At 39.9% G+C, this 19655-nt stretch overlaps 4 protein-coding genes and 1 pseudogene across 6 annotated transcripts in view; all 5 read right to left on the bottom strand.

Annotated features, from left to right (window-relative positions):
- Nucleotides 1–17585, bottom strand: part of LOC310984413 (interferon-induced protein 44-like) — a 53195-nt gene extending 35610 nt beyond the window's left edge. The window contains exons 1-8 of one of the 2 annotated variants that reach the window (XR_014595308.1): nucleotides 17476–17585; nucleotides 16437–16976; nucleotides 16252–16300; nucleotides 15504–15699; nucleotides 15273–15425; nucleotides 15011–15182; nucleotides 14721–14821; nucleotides 13889–14328 (exon numbers count right to left, since the gene is read on the bottom strand). Coding sequence is in view for 1 of the 2 variants with exons in the window: in XM_083969610.1 (XP_083825736.1) it covers nucleotides 14143–14328; nucleotides 14721–14821; nucleotides 15011–15182; nucleotides 15273–15425; nucleotides 15504–15699; nucleotides 16252–16300; nucleotides 16437–16908 (1329 nt within the window). In the remaining variant the exon portion in view is untranslated. Of the gene's footprint in view, nucleotides 1–13262; nucleotides 14329–14720; nucleotides 14822–15010; nucleotides 15183–15272; nucleotides 15426–15503; nucleotides 15700–16251; nucleotides 16301–16436; nucleotides 16977–17475 lie in introns of those variants that run through there. The other variant, XM_083969610.1, reaches the window with a different exon arrangement.
- Nucleotides 516–3047, bottom strand: LOC310985315 (interferon-induced protein 44-like; the record flags this gene model as incomplete). The annotated part of the gene is made up of 7 exons (XM_083970891.1): nucleotides 516–710; nucleotides 1084–1184; nucleotides 1474–1645; nucleotides 1748–1894; nucleotides 1973–2168; nucleotides 2398–2446; nucleotides 2576–3047. The coding sequence occupies 7 exons, from the start codon at nucleotides 3045–3047 to the stop codon at nucleotides 516–518; spliced, it is 1332 nt and encodes a 443-aa protein (XP_083827017.1).
- On the bottom strand, nucleotides 4767–7298 carry LOC310985314 (interferon-induced protein 44-like; the record flags this gene model as incomplete). The annotated part of the gene is made up of 7 exons (XM_083970890.1): nucleotides 4767–4961; nucleotides 5361–5461; nucleotides 5713–5884; nucleotides 5994–6140; nucleotides 6219–6414; nucleotides 6663–6708; nucleotides 6827–7298. 7 exons carry the CDS (start codon nucleotides 7296–7298, stop codon nucleotides 4767–4769), a joined length of 1329 nt encoding a protein of 442 aa, XP_083827016.1.
- Nucleotides 8688–11536, bottom strand: LOC310984414 (interferon-induced protein 44-like; the record flags this gene model as incomplete). Its single annotated transcript, XM_083969611.1, has 7 exons — nucleotides 8688–8882; nucleotides 9615–9715; nucleotides 9905–10076; nucleotides 10179–10331; nucleotides 10400–10595; nucleotides 10890–10938; nucleotides 11065–11536. The coding sequence occupies 7 exons, from the start codon at nucleotides 11534–11536 to the stop codon at nucleotides 8688–8690; spliced, it is 1338 nt and encodes a 445-aa protein (XP_083825737.1).
- Nucleotides 17586–18361: 776 nt separating the features above from the next.
- On the bottom strand, nucleotides 18362–19421 carry LOC310985313 (interferon-induced protein 44-like; annotated as a pseudogene). The gene is made up of 3 exons (XR_014596485.1): nucleotides 19254–19421; nucleotides 18991–19091; nucleotides 18362–18570 (listed from the first exon to the last, which is right to left on the bottom strand). The product of XR_014596485.1 is annotated as an interferon-induced protein 44-like (transcript).
- Between the last annotated feature and the right edge of the window lie 234 nt (nucleotides 19422–19655).

Below are 19655 nucleotides of genomic sequence, written 5' to 3'. Positions count from 1 at the left end.
ACGTAAACGTAAGTCATTTGACAGTTTCAGTTAAATAAGATTCACAACCAACTGTAAGATAAACACTGATAATTAGAGAATACAGATGTTGAAGTTGAAGATATGAGGTTTTTGAGGGTTAGAAGTTTTACTTTGAGTTGTAATCATGTTACAGCTTCAAGACTCCAGCTCACCAGTTATTTTATGCTGTGCAGACTACGATGAGCCAGATGGGATAGTATCTTCCACTTGGTAAACGTGACTGGTAGCTACATTTATATAAAGTCAAATATTGTTTAAGTTATTTAAGAACATGCTGTTTGTACCTGGTTTAGGCTGTAACAAAACCAATGTAACTAATGTAAATCACACACACCCTCTCCATTTGGTGTGGCTAGGAGCTGAGGAACAGGGTAGCCATCTTGAAACAGTTATTGAACACTTCTGCTTTTCTGACAGAACATGACATGAATATACATGGATGACTACAACAGCAGACCAAGGTTTAGATACGGCATACACAGAACATCTGCTTCCTATTCTTTGCTTTCAGCTTTGCTCAGCTGGTCACTGATCTCATCAAAGTAGTTATCGGTGAAGCGAAGCATTTGGTTGACGGCGCTGAGCAGCAGGATGTCACAGTTGTTGTCCAACTCCAGCTCTTCACTGTAGTTTTTCACGGGAACGACACAGGACAGTGGCACGCCGAGCCGAGTGCTGACCTGCTGCATCTGGATCATGAAAGACATGGACAACACAAAATAAAAAGTTCAGTTAAGTAAAATACTGTAACTTGTTTTGTCCCCGTTGGTCTTTACCACAGCGGTAAAGTTCATTTATGTAGGTTGAAACAACCCATTGTAATCCCAATGGAAATATGTAACTGGATTATGGCTTTTCAAGTTGGGTTTAGTTATCAAATGCTGTTTGCTAAAGAAAACACTTGTAGCAGGTAAAAAAAATGCATCAAAATAACTCAATAAACTTAATGAAATGGAAGTGAGACAGGTTCATGTTAAATCAGAGCTGATGTTCATCCGTCGAGGCCAGAAACTGATTAGAAGCAGAATAAAATCCTACAGGTTGATTTAAAGTGGATCTCACCATTTTCTTGATGTAGGGGCTCTTGTAAATGTTCCTGATGTCCCGTGCGACAAGAGGACAGGCCTCGTCCACTTTAGTCATCAAGACCAGCTGTGGAATCCCTGCAACAAACAAAATGATGCATTATGGACCGATAGGTCTCTGTCTTTAAAATTAGACAGTTAGTCCACTTTCAGCTTTCTGTTGTTTCACAAATGTAGGGATCATTGAAAAATACGTGTGCCATTGTACTACAATTATAATCTGCAGTGTTATGTGTTATGTTTTAATGGCGTATGAATATCAAACAACAAGCAGCTGTAACCACATGGATACAGCTCATTGCATACGTACACTAAGATAAGGTGCTGAAACACCATTAAAATTATTAATCAGACTCATTTCACTGACCCATTAAGTTGACCTTTATGCGGATAGCTCCCAGCTTTTCCTCCAGCTTCTTCGACATGATGGAGATCTTAGTGGCGTCAATGACATAAGTCACACAGTGGATCTTCTCCGTGAGTCCTGGAGACTCACGGTAGCCCTGAACCTCAGAGTGCAGAGGAGCAGAGGGATTGAACTGTGTTAAGAAAACAACAAAAATACAGGAGCAGTTTTAGTAAACAGCCAAACCAATGGTTCAGACATTGAATAACCTGCTCAGAGTCTCAGGAAGTTGCACCTGGTAACGGTCTGGCAGATGACCTTTCAGGATGCTGCTGATGTCATCGATATACAGCCCTGTGCTTTCCTCCAATCCCATGGTATCACACAAGATGATCGGCAGTGCTTCTCCATCTCGTCCAGCTTTCAAAGAGTAGCTGCGAAACTGTTGGCCACAAAATATTCATCTTGAAGTCAGTCACCACCAGCACACAGAAAGTCCTCCTCAGGAGCAGAAACTGACCTGTGTGGTGAGGCTGGTGGCAGAGCAGCCAGCGATGGCCTGGCTGGTGACGTGGCCTCTGAATACAGAGTTGACAGAATTGAAGAAGCTGGACTTTCCAGCTCCGACTGGTCCAATGAGCAAAACTCGAATCTGGGACACAGAGCTGACGATGGGTTTGTAGGTCTTAATACTCTCCATCAGCTCCAACCTCCTCCTGGAGAGACAAGAAGAGATAAGGAACTTTTTCATCTAGTGCGAGGGTAAATGTATGACAATTTGTAGAATTGAAAGAAAATATATATATATATATATATATATATATATATATATATATATATATATATATATATATATATATATATATATATATATATATAGTATGGAACATGTAGCAAATGATTATAATAGCATTATGTGCAAGATATTAGCTCTGCTCATCTTACTTAGATTCCCAGATCATATTTCTCCACGACATCTCAAGTTCTGTGGTTTCTGTTGAGGAGGGGAAAAACAATGATTTTATTGAATTCAACAAGAAACAAGTTGTTCTTCTGACAGTTCCCTTCTTCATGATGGTTCCTGCCAACAAAAATGAATATTTGATCATTATAGTGAACTTACCTTCCACTTGATAGACTTCACACTCAGTCAGTCTGGTGTCATTGCCATGCATGTCTGCAGCAGTGAATTTGTAATAATTTCCTGGGTTGCTGTAGACCACTGATTTACTTCCATAGGCAAGAACCAATGCATTTCCAAAATTTGGACCAGAGTTGGTATCCATTAGAACTGCATTAGCAGGGCCAGCGACTAGATACTTGAGGAGCCTTTCTGCACTGAAGGTGAAAAGAAAGGCCTGGTCATCACGCACATACTGACCAGACTGACTGAAAGGTTGTTTGGTGTAGCCTCCAAACACATTTCCTGAGGTGTTAAAGCCCACAGACACTGTGGGACCTTGGCTGTCGCATCGTTGGTGGAAGGCTGCAGCAGTGAAACCATGGACGCTGGCCTTGTACAGCAGCTTCAGTCTGATTCCTCCCAGCTGGGAGCAGATAAATCTCTGCTGGTTCCTGGTTAACTTTGAGTCCATGGTGGACAGGTGGTCTGCTGCTGTGTGTAGAGGATGATCAATTAACTTGTCCTCACTTTGGTTTCTAAATAGACATGAAAACACGTGGAAGTTACAGTTAAATTATGGCTAATTACAGAATATAAGAAGTTAACGACAATCAAATGTTCACTTCAAGAGTGAAATATAAAGACATTTCAAAGTTTTCAAAGTCCCCTAATCATACCCCGTATTAAAATCAAGGTGGACTAAACATAAACCTTTGGTCACAAAATGGCGAAAACGGTCAAAATGTCACTGGCTATCAGTTTTACAGTTTTACACTTAAGACTTTATTCAGTCAACTTTTGTTACCTGTACTCTTCCCTTGATATTAATTGAGGGGGAGGTGGTTTCTGTTTTCACGAAGTCTCAGAGGCGGCGCCAGAAGCTGCGCACGTGGTGGATTCGATTCGACAAAAAGAAAAACAATGAGGGTTCCTTCAAAATAAAACCGGATGTATCTGCACTTTCCCCCAAAACATAATAAAAAATAAATAAATTAAATTAAATTAAATTCATTTCCACCAAATGCAGGAGAAAACGTTAAGTAGCCTTCAACAAAAACTGACACCTAAGGACTATTATTTTGGTTAATATATTCATGGTTTTGTTGCATTAGATCCAGTTAAGATTTTCATCTTCTTTTTTCTGTTAGTTATTTCATGCATTTTGAGATTTTATTGGAAGGAAGGAAAACTATTGAAAAACAGTCAAAATAAGACTCCATGCATGTCAGTCCATATTGTGTTGATCTACCGTAGTTTGAAAACTGCATGTGGGGCAAAACAACTGGAGTTATTCAACTTACATGATCTAAATGTGTAGGCTACTATATACAGATTTGAATAATGAATATTTGATCATAGAGACTATACCTTCCACTTGATAGACTTCACACTGTGAGGTCGTTGCCATGCATTGCCCCCAACACTGTTTGCTGTATAGTAACTGAATGACCTGTATTAATAAATTTCAGTTTTTTCTGTTCATTCTTGCACTTTTGAGATTTTATTGAACAGCAAGAACACTGAATAGAAACAATCATTTTTAAGAAACGTCAAGAATTCAAAAAGGAAATTCTGATTCAAATTAATGTACATGACATGCAGCGTAAACACAAGTAATTTGACAGTTTCGGTTAAATAAGATTCACAACCAACTGTAAGATAAACACTGATAATTAGTGAATACAGGTGTGAGGAAGTTTCACTTTGAGTTGTGATTATGTTGCAGCTTCAAGACTCCAGCTGCTCACCATTATTGGGTCTTCATCTGTGCTGTGGTGATCTGAGGTGATCTCTGGAGATCCTCAAGAAGCCAGACTCAAAGTTATTTAATACTGTGCAGACTACGATGAGCAAGATGGGATTGTATCTTCCACTTGGTAAATGTGACATCAGAAATGTCATGACTGGTAGCTACATTTATATAAAGTCAAATATTAGCATCAATGCAAATGTTAGTTATTTAAGAACATGCTGTTTGTACCTGGTTTGGGCTGTAACAAAACCAATGTAACTAATGTAAATCACACACACCCTCTCCATTTGGTGTGGTTAGGAGCTGAGGAACAGGGTAGCCATCTTGAAACAGTTATTGAACACTTCTGCTTTTCTGACAAAACATGACATGAATACACATGGATGACTACAACAGCAGACCAAAGTTGAGATACAGCATACACAGAACATCTGCTTCCTATTCTTTGCTTTCAGCTTTGCTCAGCTGGTCACTGATCTCATCAAAGTAGTTATCGGTGAAGCGAAGCATTTGGTTGACGGCGCTGAGCAGCAGGATGTCACAGTTGTTGTCCAACTCCAGCTCTTCACTGTAGTTTTTCACGGGAACGACACAGGACAGTGGCACGCCGAGCCGAGTGCTGACCTGCTGCATCTGGATCATGAAAGACATGGACAACACAAAATAAAAAGTTCAGTTAAGTAAAATACTGTAACTTGTTTTGTCCCCCGTTGGTCTTTACCACAGCGGTAAAGTTCATTTATGTAGGTTGTAACAACCCATTGTAATCCAAATGGAAATATGTAACTGGATCATGGCTTTTCAAGTTGGGTTTAGTTATCAAATGCTGTTTGCTAAAGAAAACACTTGTAGCAGGTAAAAAAAATTGCATCAAAAGAACTCAATAAGAAACATAAACTTAATGAAATGGAAGTGAGACAGGTTCATGTTAAATCAGAGCTGATGTTCATCCATCGAGGCCAGAAACTCAGAATTCAAAAACTGATTAGAAGCAGAATAAAATCCTACAGGTTGATTTAAAGTGGATCTCACCATTTTCTTGATGTAGGGGCTCTTGTAAATGTTCCTGATGTCCCGTGCGACAAGAGGACAGGCCTCGTCCACTTTAGTCATCAAGACCAGCTGTGGAATCCCTGCAACAAACAAAATGATGTATTATGGACCGATAGGTCTCTGTGTTTAAAATCAGACAGTTAGTCCACATTCAGCTTTCTGTTGTTTCACAAATGTAGGGATCATTGGAAAATACATGTGCCATTGTAATACAATTATAATCTGCAGTGTTATGTGTTATGTTTTAATGGTGTATGAATATCAAACAACTAACAGATAGATAAGGTACTGAAACACCATTAAAATTATTAATCAGACTCATTTCACTGACCCATTAAGTTGACCTTTATGCGGATAGCTCCCAGCTTTTCCTCCAGCTTCTTCGACATGATGGAGATCTTAGTGGCGTCAATGACATAAGTCACACAGTGGATCTTCTCCTTGAGTCCTGGAGACTCACGGTAGCCCTGAACCTCAGAGTGCAGAGGAGCAGAGGGATTGAACTGTGTCACACAGAAGAAAACAATAAAAAAAACAGAAGCAGTTTTAGTAAACAGCCAAACCAATGGTTCAGACATTGAATAACCTGCTCAGAGTCTCAGGAAGTTGTACCTGGTAACGGTCTGGCAGATGACCTTTCAGGATGCTGCTGATGTCATCTATATACAGCCCTGTGCTTTCCTCCAATCCCATGGTATCACACAAGATGATCGGCAGTGCTTCTCCATCTCGTCCAGCTTTCAAAGAGTAGCTGCGAAACTGTTGGCCACAAAATATTCATCTTGAAGTCAGTCACCACCAGCACACAGAAAGTCCTCCTCAGGAGCAGAAACTGACCTGTGTGGTGAGGCTGGTGGCAGAGCAGCCAGCGATGGCCTGGCTGGTGACGTGGCCTCTGAATACAGAGTTGACAGAATTGAAGAAGCTGGACTTTCCAGCTCCGACTGGTCCAATGAGCAAAACTCGAATCTGGGACACAGAGCTGACGATGGGTTTGTAGGTCTTAATACTCTCCATCAGCTCCAACCTCCTCCTGGAGAGACAAGAAGAGACAAGGAACTTTTTCATCTAGTGTGAAGCCTCTTATTTGTTCTGGCCTGGTGTGTAGTGTACAGATGTTTTGGGCATAGCCAGTTGACCTCCATGAGGATACATGTATGACAATTTGTCAAGAATTATAAAAAAAAAAATAATAATAATAATAATAATAATGTAGTATAGGACATAGCAAACCATTTTATAATAGCATTATGTGCAAGATATAAGCTCTGCTCATCTTACGTAGATTCCCAGATCATATTTCTCCATGGCTGTGGTTCTGGTATTTCTGTTGAGGAGGGAAAAAAAGCAATGATCTTATTGAATTTGAAACAAGTTGTTCTTCTGACAGTTCCCTTCTTCATGATGAACAAAAATTAATATTTGATCATTTATAGTGAACTTACCTTCCACTTCATAGACTTCACACTCAGTCAGTGTGAGGTCATTGCCGTGCATTTCTGCATCACTTAAGTTGTAAAAATTCCCTAGGTTGCTGTACACCACTGCTTGATTGCCATTGGCAAGAACCAGTGCATTTCCAAAATATGGACCAGAGTTGGCATTCATTAGAACTGCATTGGCAGGGTTGATGACTGGATATTTGAGGAGCCTTTCTCCGCGGAAGGTGAAAAGAAAGGCCTGGTCATCACACACATACTGACCAGACTGACTGAAAGGTTGTTTGGTGTATCCTCCAAACACATAACCTGAGGTGTTAAAGCCCACTGACACTGTGGGTCTGTGGTGGTCACATCGTTGGTGGAAGGCTGCAGCAGTGAAACCATGGACGCTGGCCTTGTACAGCAGCTTTAGTCTGATTCCTCCCACCTGGGAGCAAATAGATCTCTGCTGGTTCCTGGTTAACTTTGAGTCCATGGTGGACAGGTGGTCTATGTGTAGAGGATGATACTTTTCCTCACTTTGGTTTCTAAATAGACATGAAAACACGTGGAAGTTACAGTTAAATTATGGCTAATTACAGAATATAATAAGTTAACAACAATCAAATGTTCACTTCAAGAGTGAAATATAAAGACTTTTCAAAGTTTTCAAAGTCCCTAATCATACCCCGTATTAAAATCAAGGTGGACTAAACATAAACCTTTGGTCACAAAATGGCGAAAACGTTCAAAATGTCACTGGCTATCAGTTTTACAGTTTTACACTTCAGACTTTATTCAGTCAACTTTTGTTACCTGTACTCTTCCCTTGATATTAATTAAGGGGGTGGTTTGCTGTTTTCACGAAGGTCTCAGAGGCGGCGCCAGAAGCTGCGCACGTGGTGGATTCGGACAAAAAGAAAACAATGAGGGTTCCTTCAAAATAAAACCGGATGTATGCACTTTCCAAAAAAAGAAAAATAATAATTTCCACCAAACGCAGGAGAAAACAAAACGTTAAATAGCCTACAAGAAAATTGACACTCAAGGACTGTTATTTTGGTTAATTATTCATGGTTTTATGGTTGTTGCATTAGATCCAGTTCTAATACAGAGTTTTCTTTTTTTTCTTCTCCTGTTAGTTAGCTAATTCATGCACTTTGAGATTTTATTGAACAGCAGCATACTAAATAGAAATAATCATTTTAGGAAAAATCCAGAATCCAAAAAGAAAATTCAGTTTCAAACTCAAACGGCCATGCAACGTAGCCTAACTAAAGGTTATTATTTGGTTTCAGTCAAATCAGATCACAACCAACTGTGGAAGATAAACACAATTAGAGAATACGGATGGAGTTGAAAGGTACAGGGCAATTTCACCAGTTCATCATCACTGCTTTGAGTTTGAGTTTTCCTAGAGTAAATCCCTGGAGCAGTGCAGCTACTCTATAAAATAGAGAGACTTCCTCTTCCAGGCATCCCTAAGGCCGTCTGGAGAACATCAAGAAGCCAAAGCCACAATAATTTAATGTTGAGCAGGTGAAAAATAGTTAATACTGATTTCCAATAGGTAAACATGACAATTGAAATGTCAACAATCCAGCAGCAAGTATGACATCACGACTGGTAGCTACATGTACCTTTTTGTAAAGTTATATCAATGCAAATGTTTTAGTTTTTTTTAAGAACATGCTGTTTGTACCTGGTTAAGGCTGTTGTAGGGTAGCCATCTTGAAACAATCATTGGATAAATCTGTTATTCTGATATGACATATAACGTGAAAGTAGTGTAATTTACAGGATAATCTTCCCTGCACAGCATGCCACAGTGATGATGAAGACAGTAGTAGCCTAGGCTATACACAACATCTGCTGTTAACACTTCCTATTCCTTGATTTCAGCTTTGCTCAGTTGGTCACTGATCTCATCAAAGTAGTTATCGGCGAAGCGAAGCATTTGGTTGACGGCGCTGAGCAGCAGGATGTCGCAGCTCATGTCCAACTCCAGCTCTTCACTGTAGTTCTTCACGGGAACAACACAGGACAGTGGCACGCCGAGCCGAGTGCTGAGCTCCTGCATCTGGATCACAGAAAGATTCACATGAGGTGAGTAGATAACTAGTTTCTCAAGACCAAGTTGCTCACTCTGAGGTTTCTCTTGTTTTTTCCTGTTAGGGGTTTTTCCTCAGTCAATGGGTCTAAGGGCAGAAGATGTTATGATGCATATGTAAAGCCCTTTGAGACAAACTTGTAAAAATGGGCTATATATAAATCATACAGGAGTCATGGAGGTGACAAATGGCACAACTGTTTGACTTTCTGTATACAGTAACATCAGCCCTTAAAGTTTCTCATGGGACACAGTGATGAGAAGGATTCTCCAAGAAACTGTCCATCAACAAGACTTTATGAAGTCAACAGCAGTCATTTAGTTCAATATCTTGACAGAGGAAGCAAGCCGAATGCTACAACAACCAACATACCAAGGAAAATTATCTAAAACAGCTCTACATTGTAATTGTGTAAAAAATATATAAATATATATTAATCATTCTGAGAATTGAGAAAAACTAATCTTCTGAATTTTTCTCTGTGTAAGAATTAAAACATTTAATCAAAGTACTCATTTACAACACGGTCTGCTGAAGTAAAACTGCAGACTAGAAACTACACTAAGGAAAATAATCTAAAACAGTTTTTTGTTTTTACTGTGTATAAAACATAATTATTTATTTATTGGAAACTAATACCCGAGAATTGAGAAAAACTAATTTGCTAAATTTTTCTCTGTGTAAGATTGTAAAATCCTCACCAGTTCCTTGATATAGCCGCTCTTATACATATTCTTCACATCTGCAGACACCAGAGGGCAGGCTTCATCTACTTTAGTGACCAGGACCAGCTGAGGGACGCCTGCAGACACCAGAGCAGAGCAGGAAAAAAAGAATATTTTTGAGCATATTCTTCTGTGCTAACTTGAATATTATTGTTATTTGGAGACTTATGCTTTTTAGTCCACTTCACTTAACTTTGGGCAGGATCAAGAAATAAGACTTAAAACCACAACATTCTGGTAATGAAATGTGATTCATTTTCACTGACCCAATAAGTTGACCTTTCTGCGGATAGCTCCCAGCTTTTCCTCCAGCTTCTTCGGCATGATGGAGATCTTAGAGGCGTCAATGACATAAGTCACACAGTGGATCTTCTCCTTGAGTCCTGGAGACTTACGATAGCCCTGAACCTCAGAGTGCAGAGGAGCAGAGGGATTGAACTGTGTTAAGAAAACAACAAAAAGACAGGAGCAGTTTTAGTAAACAGCCAAACCAATGGTTCAGACATTGAATAACCTGCTCAGAGTCTCAGGAAGTTGTACCTGGTAACGGTCTGGCAGATGACCTTTCAGGATGCTGCTGATGTCATCTATATCCAGCCCCGCCCCTGTGCTTTCCTCCAATCCCATGGTATCACACAAGATGATAGGAAGAGGTTTTCCATCTCGTCCAGCTTTCAAAGAGTAGCTGCGAAACTGTTGGCCACAAAAAAAGTCAGTCACCACCAGCACACAGAAAGTCCTCCTCAGGAGCAGGAACTGACCTGTGTGGTGAGGCTGGTGGCAGAGCAGCCAGCGATGGCCTGGCTGGTGACGTGGCCTCTGAATACAGAGTTGACAGAATTGAAGAAGCTGGACTTTCCAGCTCCGACTGGTCCGATGAGCAAAACCCGAATCTGGGCCACAGAGCTGACGATGGGTTTGTAGGTCTTAATACTCTCCATCAGCTCCGACCTCCTCCTGGAGAGACAAGAAGAGACAAGGAACTTTTTCATCTACTGTAGTGTGAAAATAATATAGCATAAGACATAGCAAACCATTTTTGCAGAGTCCATCTTAGTGCAAATTACTTATACTTATACCATATCTTGTAACACAGAACTAACGCATCCCATGACATGTATAACTCAATAATTTACATTCTAATGATTAAAACACTGTCAACGCTGTACTGAGGTTTCTGATCATCAGTCAGGTCATTATGTATTTATCATATAATGTCTGTCCAGCATGTTAAAACTCTGCTCATCTTACTTTGATTCCCAGATTGTATTTCTCCACGGCATCTCAATTTCTGTGGTTTCTGTTGAGGAGAGAAAAAAAATATCAAAAAATGATCCCACTGTATTGGACTACAAAATGTTCTTATCTTCTTCATGATGGTTGCTGCCAACAAAAATGAATATTTGATAGTTTATGGACAACTTACCTTCCACTTGATAGACTTCACACTCAGCCAGTCTCAGGTCGTTGCCATGCATTTCTGCAGCATTGAAGTTGTAATGTTGTCCTGGGTTGCTGTACACCACTGCTTGATTTCCATTGGCAAGAACCAATGCATTTCCAAAATATGGACCAGAGTTGGCATTCATTAGCACTGCATTAGCAGGGTTGATGACTGGATATTTGACAAGCCTTTCTCCACTGAAGGTGAAAAGAAAGGCCTGGTCATCATGCCCCCAATCATCAGACTGACTGAAAGGTTGTTTGGTGTATCCTCCAAACACATAACCTGAGGCGTTGAAGCCCACAGACACTGTGGGTCTGTGCTTGTCACATCGTAGGTGGAAGGCTGCAGCAGTGAAACCATGGACGCTGGCCTTGTACAGCAGCTTTAGTTTGACTCCTCCCAGCTGGGAGCAGATAGTTCTCTGCTGGCGCTTGGTTAGCCTGGAGTTCATCCTAGATTGTTGTCCTCAGGTTTTTGAGAGTCTAGTGCTTTTAAAATTCACTTTTTGCCGTGTAGATAAAACAAATAAAATCAAATATGAACTGATTAGTCAAAGGTCAAGGTCACTGTGACCTCACAAAACACATCCCAAACCATAATTCTTAAATTAGTACAATTATTATGTCAATATAAATACAAATGTCAATAGGATTAAATAATGAAGAGAGGACATTTTTATATCCAAATATTCAAAGGTCAGCTTCACTGTGACATCATAATGTTCTGCAAAAACACTTGAGACCAATTTTCTCAGGGAAGTGTGAATATTTCCTGCACCTTGGCTTGTTTGGCAGCAGCACACCGCCACAAGACAGTTATTTTACTAGACTTAATTGCAATTACTATGCAGCCTCTGTACATGTTTTGCAAAGTGAACTGGACTGATCCTTGTTGACATGCACATCAGAACTAGTTAAAAGTTTGGACACAAGGAAACGCGTGATCGAATTTTTGACCGGTACAAAAATGTCCACAGAAGCAGTTTTATATGCAGCGTCATATTCTGAGACATAAATAAGCCGCAAATAGTGTAGGTCATCCACGGTGTTTTTTCATGAATTAAAACGGACATTTCAGTGGTAAATTATGAAATTGCTCGATAGCAGCCCCACCCCACCCTCCCAGAGAAAAGGACGCTCCTGGGCCGGCAAGTGGATCCCCATCTCGGGAAACATCAAAGTAAAAATGTCCAAACAATCATCATTCAGATAAAGTAACGACTTTGTAGTAGGCTATTCGAAACTTTCTGCTTCAAGAAAACATCAAATCTTATAAAGTGCTCCAATTAAATCATACTAAATTTTTCAGTTCACCACCTAAAACTATCAGTTAATTTGGTTGCCTCACTCGTAACTGCAGCAGCATATAAAGTTTAAAATATTTGTTCAGTTTTTACCTCCTCAGTTTCAGCCAGTTGTTGAGAAAGAAGCTGAATCACTTCATAGGTTGATGGAGATGATCAGTGCTGTCAGTGGATGCTGCAGAGACGCAGCTACATTCAGTCTACAGTATGACCACTACAGGGATGTTGTTTCCTTCAAAATAAGTGAGCCAGCATCAAGTCTGAAGGAAGGAGTGACATTCATAATGATGAAAAGTTAATATAACGAAAATCTAATCAGCCAGAGTTAGTGGAGCTTGGTAAAAAAAGAAAAAAAAGGCTTTATTTGTTAATATCCTAGTTATAAAATAATTGATTGAATTGACTGATTTCACCCTTTAAGTGATCTTAAAAGAGTGAAATACTAACGCTGATGAGACTATATTCCAGAGTCAACTCTTTGAGCACTTGTCTTATAGTTTTCTTTTGTTGTTTTTTTTTTTTAAGAAAAAGGTTAACACATTAATCTAACAAGAGTGCATATAGTGCCTCATTTGGGGGAGGGGGTTTAATGTAAATTACTTTTCTTACTACAACTCATGATCTAACTCTTGTGCCCCCAAGAAATATTTATACCACTTAAAAGTCAAACTCTTTACACAGATATTGAGTATGTTTGCTCTATTTCTATATAAATTCACTTTGTGTATGAACTTCATCTACAGTAGTTGCTTGATTTTTAAAAGCTGTCTTTATTTCCACCCCTTAAGCATATAAAAAGCTAAGCATTTTATTTTGAAGGATTACAGGAAGTAAGAAATACATTTCAGTTGCCTTGATGATGTAGCTCTTCAGTTTCATTTTCCTGTCAGCAGGATGTCAGAGGAAAACATAAGTTTGTCAGTCACACAGTTGTCAGTTTTGTCAGAGAAATTTCCCATTTTTAGCAGTAACTCCAGGATTCAGATTTTATATTATCTGTAACACAAACACATTTTAAATGTTTTAACTTTCCATTAATTATTCATGGTGACACAATGTGCTCCGAACAATAGTGGAGTCTGCTCATACAAATAAATGCTGTTATCTGAAATGTTATGGTGAGCATCATGACAGTTCATTTACAAAGACATGTCGTAGCCTCAGTCAAATCTAAGTTTAGTAATAGTAGTAATATGTATAAAAATAGAAAAGCAAACAGGAAAGTACAAAAACATGCCGGACTGAGAGATGATCCAATTATTGCTGGGAGGTTGTTGTATACCCAGGTCTGAACCTCTGAGTATTTTGAGGATTAAATATTGAGCACCTTTCAGGCCTCAGGAGTGCAGAGAGAAGGCAAGAGCAAAGAGCAAGCATGTAGCCTACTGGTACAGACCTGGTACACATTCATGTTTTAGTTGCCAATAATCTTTTTTGTTTTTTGTATTTGTCCAGTAGGCTAAAGATCTCCCATACAATGGCCGTGAGAGGACAAAACACTTGCGACTTAAGAAAACACATGCTAAGACTGGTCTGTCAATTTTTGTGTTCTCTGAACCACTTCCCTTGAGTTGTGAGTTTTTACAGCTTTGTCAAATAAAATGTTTCTGAATTGTTGCATGTGTTTCCCTAAGCTGCAGTGTGTTGAGCTCTCAGAGCCACTATACCTACTTGCAAATGGATGGATCATGGTGAGGGACATATTTATAATGTACACCCAGATGACAGTATCAACCGTAACGCTCCATAATCTTTTATTCAGTCTCGCTGAGCTGGTCGCTGATCTCATCAAAGTAGTTATCGGCGAAGCGAAGCATTTGGTTCATGGCGCTGAGCAGCAGGATGTCGCAGTTCATGTCCAACTCCAGCTCTTCACTGTAGTTCTTCACTGGAACAACACAGGACAGTGGCACGCCGAGCCGAGTGCTGAGCTCCTGCATCTGGATCACAGAAGGATTCACATGAGGTGAGTAGATAACTAGTTACTCAAGACCAATGAAATCTGTCACAACTTTTGCATGGGGCTTTTTCAAAAGGTGAAGGTGTTGAAAAAGTGAATTGTTTTGTTTTGATTATGGCTTCCCAGTATAAGTCAATTAAAACATTTAATCAAAGGTCATATGATAAACATTCAGTGCACTGATTTGACAATCTGTCATCTTACTAAATTACAACACTGTCTGCAGACTAAAACCTATACTAAGGAAAATAATCTAAAACAGCTTCATGTTTTTACCGTGTATAATATATAATTACTTGGAGAGTAAAACTAATACCTGAGAATTGAGAAAAAATAATTTGTAGAATTTTTCTCTGTGTATAAAATCCTCACCAGTTCCTTGATGTAGCCGCTCTTATACACACTCTTCACATCTGCAGACACCAGAGGGCAGGCTTCATCTACTTTAGTCACCAGGACCAGCTGAGGGACGCCTGCAGACACCAGAGCAGAGGGAACATTTGAAAAAGCATATTTTTTGAGTGTCTGTACTTCACTGTGTATATATATGTACAGTATATAATTTTTTTTTTTTTTTTGCAGACTTCATTTTTTTTAATCCACTTCACTTAAAACCACAACATTCTGGTCATTGTAATGAAATGTGTCTCATTTTCACTGACCCATTAAGTTGACCTTTCGGCGGATAGCTCCCAGCTTTTCCTCCAGCTTCTTCGGCATGATGGAGATCTTAGAGGCGTCAATGACATAAGTCACACAGTGGATCTTCTCCTTGAGTCCTGGAGACTTACGATAGCTCTGAACCTCAGAGTGCAGAGGAGCAGAGGGATTGAACTGTGTCACATAGACAAAGCAGTTTTAGTAAACAGCCAAACCAATGACTCAGACACATTATAACCTGCTCAGAGTCACAGGAAGTTGTACCTGGTAACGGTCTGGCAGATGACCTTTCAGGATGCTGCTGATGTCATCTATATCCAGCCCCGCCCCTGTGCTTTCCTCCAATCCCATGGTATCACACAAGATTATTGGCAGTGGTTTTCCATCTCGTCCAGCTTTCAAAGAGTAGCTGCGAAACTGTTGGCCACAAAATATTCATCTTGAAGTCAGTCACCACCAGCACACAGAAAATCCTCCTCAGGAGCAGAAACTGACCTGTGTGGTGAGGCTGGTGGCAGAGCAGCCAGCGATGGCCTGGCTGGTGACGTGGCCTCTGAATACAGAGTTGACAGAATTGAAGAAGCTGGACTTTCCAGCTCCGACTGGTCCAATGAGCAAAACTCGAGTCTGGGACACAGAGCTGACGATGGGTTTGTAGGTCTTAATACTCTCCATCAGCTCCAACCTCCTCCTGGAGAGACAAGAAGAGATAAAAGAACAACTTTTTCATCTAGTGTGAAGCCTCTTATTTGTTCTGGCCTGGTGTGTACAGAGGTTTTTGGACATAGCCAGTTGACCTCCATGAGGATAAATGTATGACAATTTGTCAAGAATTGTAGTTGAAAATAATATAGCACAGGACACATAGCAGATGGTTTTTGCAGAAACACTGAGTCCATCTTAGTGCAAATTACTGTTATATCATGCCTTGGAAAGCATAGATCCACTCCATGTGCTGACATGTACAACACACACTTTTAATTACACAGTCAGTGCTGTACTGAGGTTTCTGATCATCAGTTTTATTTATCGTATATTGTGCTGTATGTTCAAAGATGGTACTTCTGGGGTGCCGTATAGCTCAGTGGGTTGAGCAGGCACCCCATCTGAATCGGGTGGCCCTTTGCTGTGTGTCATTCCCCCTCTCTCTGCCTCCCCATTTCCTGTCTCCCTATCAATTTATGGCAAAAGCCCCAAAAATATACTTTAAAAAAGGAAAAGATAGTAGCTCTGCTCATCTTACTTAGATTCCCAGATTATATTTCTCCACGGCATCTCAAGTTCTGTGGTTTCTGTTGAGGAGAAAAACAACTTTTATAAAACAATGATCTTATTGAATTCAACTAAACAAGTTGTTCTTCTGACAGTTGCCTTCTTGACAATGGTTGCCAACAAAAATGAATATTTGATCATTTATAGTGAACTTACCTTCCACTTGATAGACTTCACACTCAGTCAGTGTGAGGTCATTGCCATGCATTTCTGCAGCAGTGAAGTTGTAATAATTCCCTGGGTTGCTGTGCACCACTGCTTGATTGCCATTCACAAGAGCAAATACATTTCCAAAATTTGGACCAAAGTTGGCATTCATTAGCACTGCATTAGCAGGGCCAGTGACTGGATACTTGAGGAGCCTTTCTCCACTGAAGGTGAAAAGAAAGGCCTGGTCATCACGCACCCACTGACCAGACTGACTGAAATGTTGTTGGGTGTATCCTCCAAACACATAACCTGAGGCATTAAAGCCCACAGACACTGTGGCACCTTGGTTGTCACATCGTTGGTGGAAGGCTGCAGCAGTGAAACCATGGACGCTGGCCTTGTACAGCAGCTTTAGTTTGGCTCTTCCCAGCTGGGAGCAGATAGATCTCTGCTGGCTCCTGGTTAACTTTGAGTCCATGGTGGACAGGTGGTCTGCTGCTGTGTGTAGAGGATGAGCAATTAACTTCTGATGTTTGCTCACTGTTTCTAAATAGACATGGAAACACATGGAAGTTGCAGTTGTAAATCATTGCTGATTACAGAATATAAGAAAAAAAGAAAAGAAAACCTGCACCACCACAAACAACAACATCAAATTAATGAGAAAGAAAGAAAGAAAGAAAGAAAGAAAGAAAGAAAGGGAAAAAAAAGGTCCCCATTAGGGTTGGTGGTGGGATTAAAAAAAAAAACATCAAAGAATTGATCAGCAGAAACAGGAAGTTACTTCTTATTCCTATATTAATATAGTCAGTGAAATCTCGTTAAAACACACAATTAGCCCTCTAGCTGCTGTCAACAAATGTTCACTTAAAGAGTAAAATACAAAAACTTTTCACTATATCAAAGCTCCTTAATCAATAATCCAAATTAAATCAGGCCGAACCAAACACGCACCTTTGGTTGCAAAAAGAAGAAAACATTGAAAAGTCACTGCCTTTTACAATCTAACACTTAAGTCCCTATTCAATCAACTTTGTTACTGTACCTCTTCTCTGCGTGTAAGATTAGGGTAAGGTGGTCGGCTTTCTCGTAGGTCTGACAAATGTTGAAAAGGTGATGTCAGAACTGCCCGCGTGGACTCAATTTTCGAAGTTTCGAGGAAATGAAACAGAAAGTCTGCAGACTACAATGACAGCTCCTTCAAAATAAAACAGGATACCTGCACATAAAAAGAAAAAGAAGAAAAGGGGGGGGGGGGGGGGGCTACGTGTTTTATTCTTTGTTGATGTGAGCCAATGCCTGCCAGCGGTTAAAGAGTGGCACTGTGATTTGAAAGAACTACTGTAGTCTGTTAATGAGAAGTACAAGTCTGGACTGGTGTTAAAATTATCATGAATTTCTACCAAATGCAGGAGAAAATGTTCAGAAGCTGAGAAAATTGACACTCGAGGACAATTATTTTTGGTTAATTATTTATGGTTTTATGGTTGTTGCATGAGATCCAGCTCTGTTCATACAAAGAGAGGATAGCCCTGATTTTATTCTGGAAACACTATGACACTATTGTTTACTATGACAAATGACAGTCATAGTAAACAAAAAAAGTTGATTTGTCTGCATTACTCAACTCTACACTCTGTAAATAACATCTATTGCACTTTTGCTCACTCTGAGGTTTCTCCTCTTTCTTCCCTGTTAAGGATTTTCTTTTTTTTCTTTCTTTTTTCCTCAGTCGATGTGAGGGTCTAATGGCAGAGGATGTTGTTATGATGCTGTGTAAAACCCTTTGAGACAGTTTGTAAAAATGGACAATACATCAATCACTGGTATCCATATAACATGAATGTAGTGTAGTTTCCCCAATCTTCCCTGCGCTTCAATATTATACTACAGTGAAAATGAAGTTAAGATACAGTATTTACAGAACATCTGCTGTTAACACTTCCTATTCCTTGATTTCAGCTTTGCTCAGTTGGTCACTGATCTCATCAAAGTAGTTATCGGCAAAGCGAAGCATTTGGTTGACGGCACTGAGCAGCAGGATGTCACAGCTCATGTCCAACTCCAGCTCTTCACTGTAGTTCTTCACGGGAACAACACAGGACAGTGGCACGCCGAGCCGAGCGCTGACCTCCTGCAACTGGATCACAGAAGGATTCACATGAGGTGAGTAGATAACTAGTTTCTCAAGACCAATGAAATCTGTCACAACATTTTTTTGCATTGGGCTTTTTCAAAAGGTGAAGGTGTTGAAAAAGTCAATTGTTTTGTTTTGATTATGGCTTCCCAGTACAAATCAATCAATTGAAACATTGAATCAAAGGTCATGTGATAAACATTCAATGCACTGATTTCACAATCTGTCATCCTACTCAATAACAACACTGTCTGCTGAAGTAAAGCTGCAGATTAGAACCGATACTAAGGGAAATAATCTAAAACAGCTTCATGTTTTTACTGTGTATAAAAAATAATTATTTGGAGACTAAAACTAATACCTGAGAATTGAGAAAAACTAATGTGCTGAATTTTTCTCTGTGTAAGATTGTAAAATCCTCACAAGTTCCTTGATGTAGCCGCTCTTATACACACTCTTCACATCTGCAGACACCAGAGGGCAGGCTTCATCTACTTTAGTGACCAGGACCAGCTGAGGGATGCCTGCAGACAGCAGAGCAGAGGGAACATTTGAAAAAGCATATTTTTTGAGTGTCTGTACTTCACTTGTATATTATTTTTTTGCAGACATCATTTTTTAATCCACTTCACCTAAAACCACAGCATCTGGTCATTGTAATGAAATGTGTCTCATTTTTCACTGACCCATTAGGTTGATCTTTCTGCGGATAGCTCCCAGCTTCTCCTCCAGCTTCTTCGGCATGATGGAGATCTTAGAGGCGTCAATGACATAAGTCACACAGTGGATCTTCTCCGTGAGTCCTGGAGACTTACAGTACGATAGCCCTGAACTTCAGAGTGCAGAGGAGCAGAGGGATTGAACTGTGCAGACAGACAAAGACAGGAGCAGTTTTAGTAAACAGTCAAACCAATGGTTCATTCAATGTCCTGCTCAATGTCACAGGAAGTTGTACCTGGTAACGGTCTGGCAGATGACCTTTCAGGATGCGATGAGAAAATTAGTTATTAGTTATTAGTTATAAAATCATTGATTAAAATGACTGATTTCACCCTTTTATTGATCTTAATCCAGGTTCATAGCTGTGC

The sequence above is a fragment of the Trachurus trachurus genome, assembly GCF_905171665.1.
Source record: "Trachurus trachurus genome assembly, chromosome: 4".
NCBI classification, from domain to species: Eukaryota; Metazoa; Chordata; class Actinopteri; order Carangiformes; family Carangidae; genus Trachurus; species Trachurus trachurus.
This window is presented reverse-complemented; position numbering and strand designations above follow the sequence as displayed.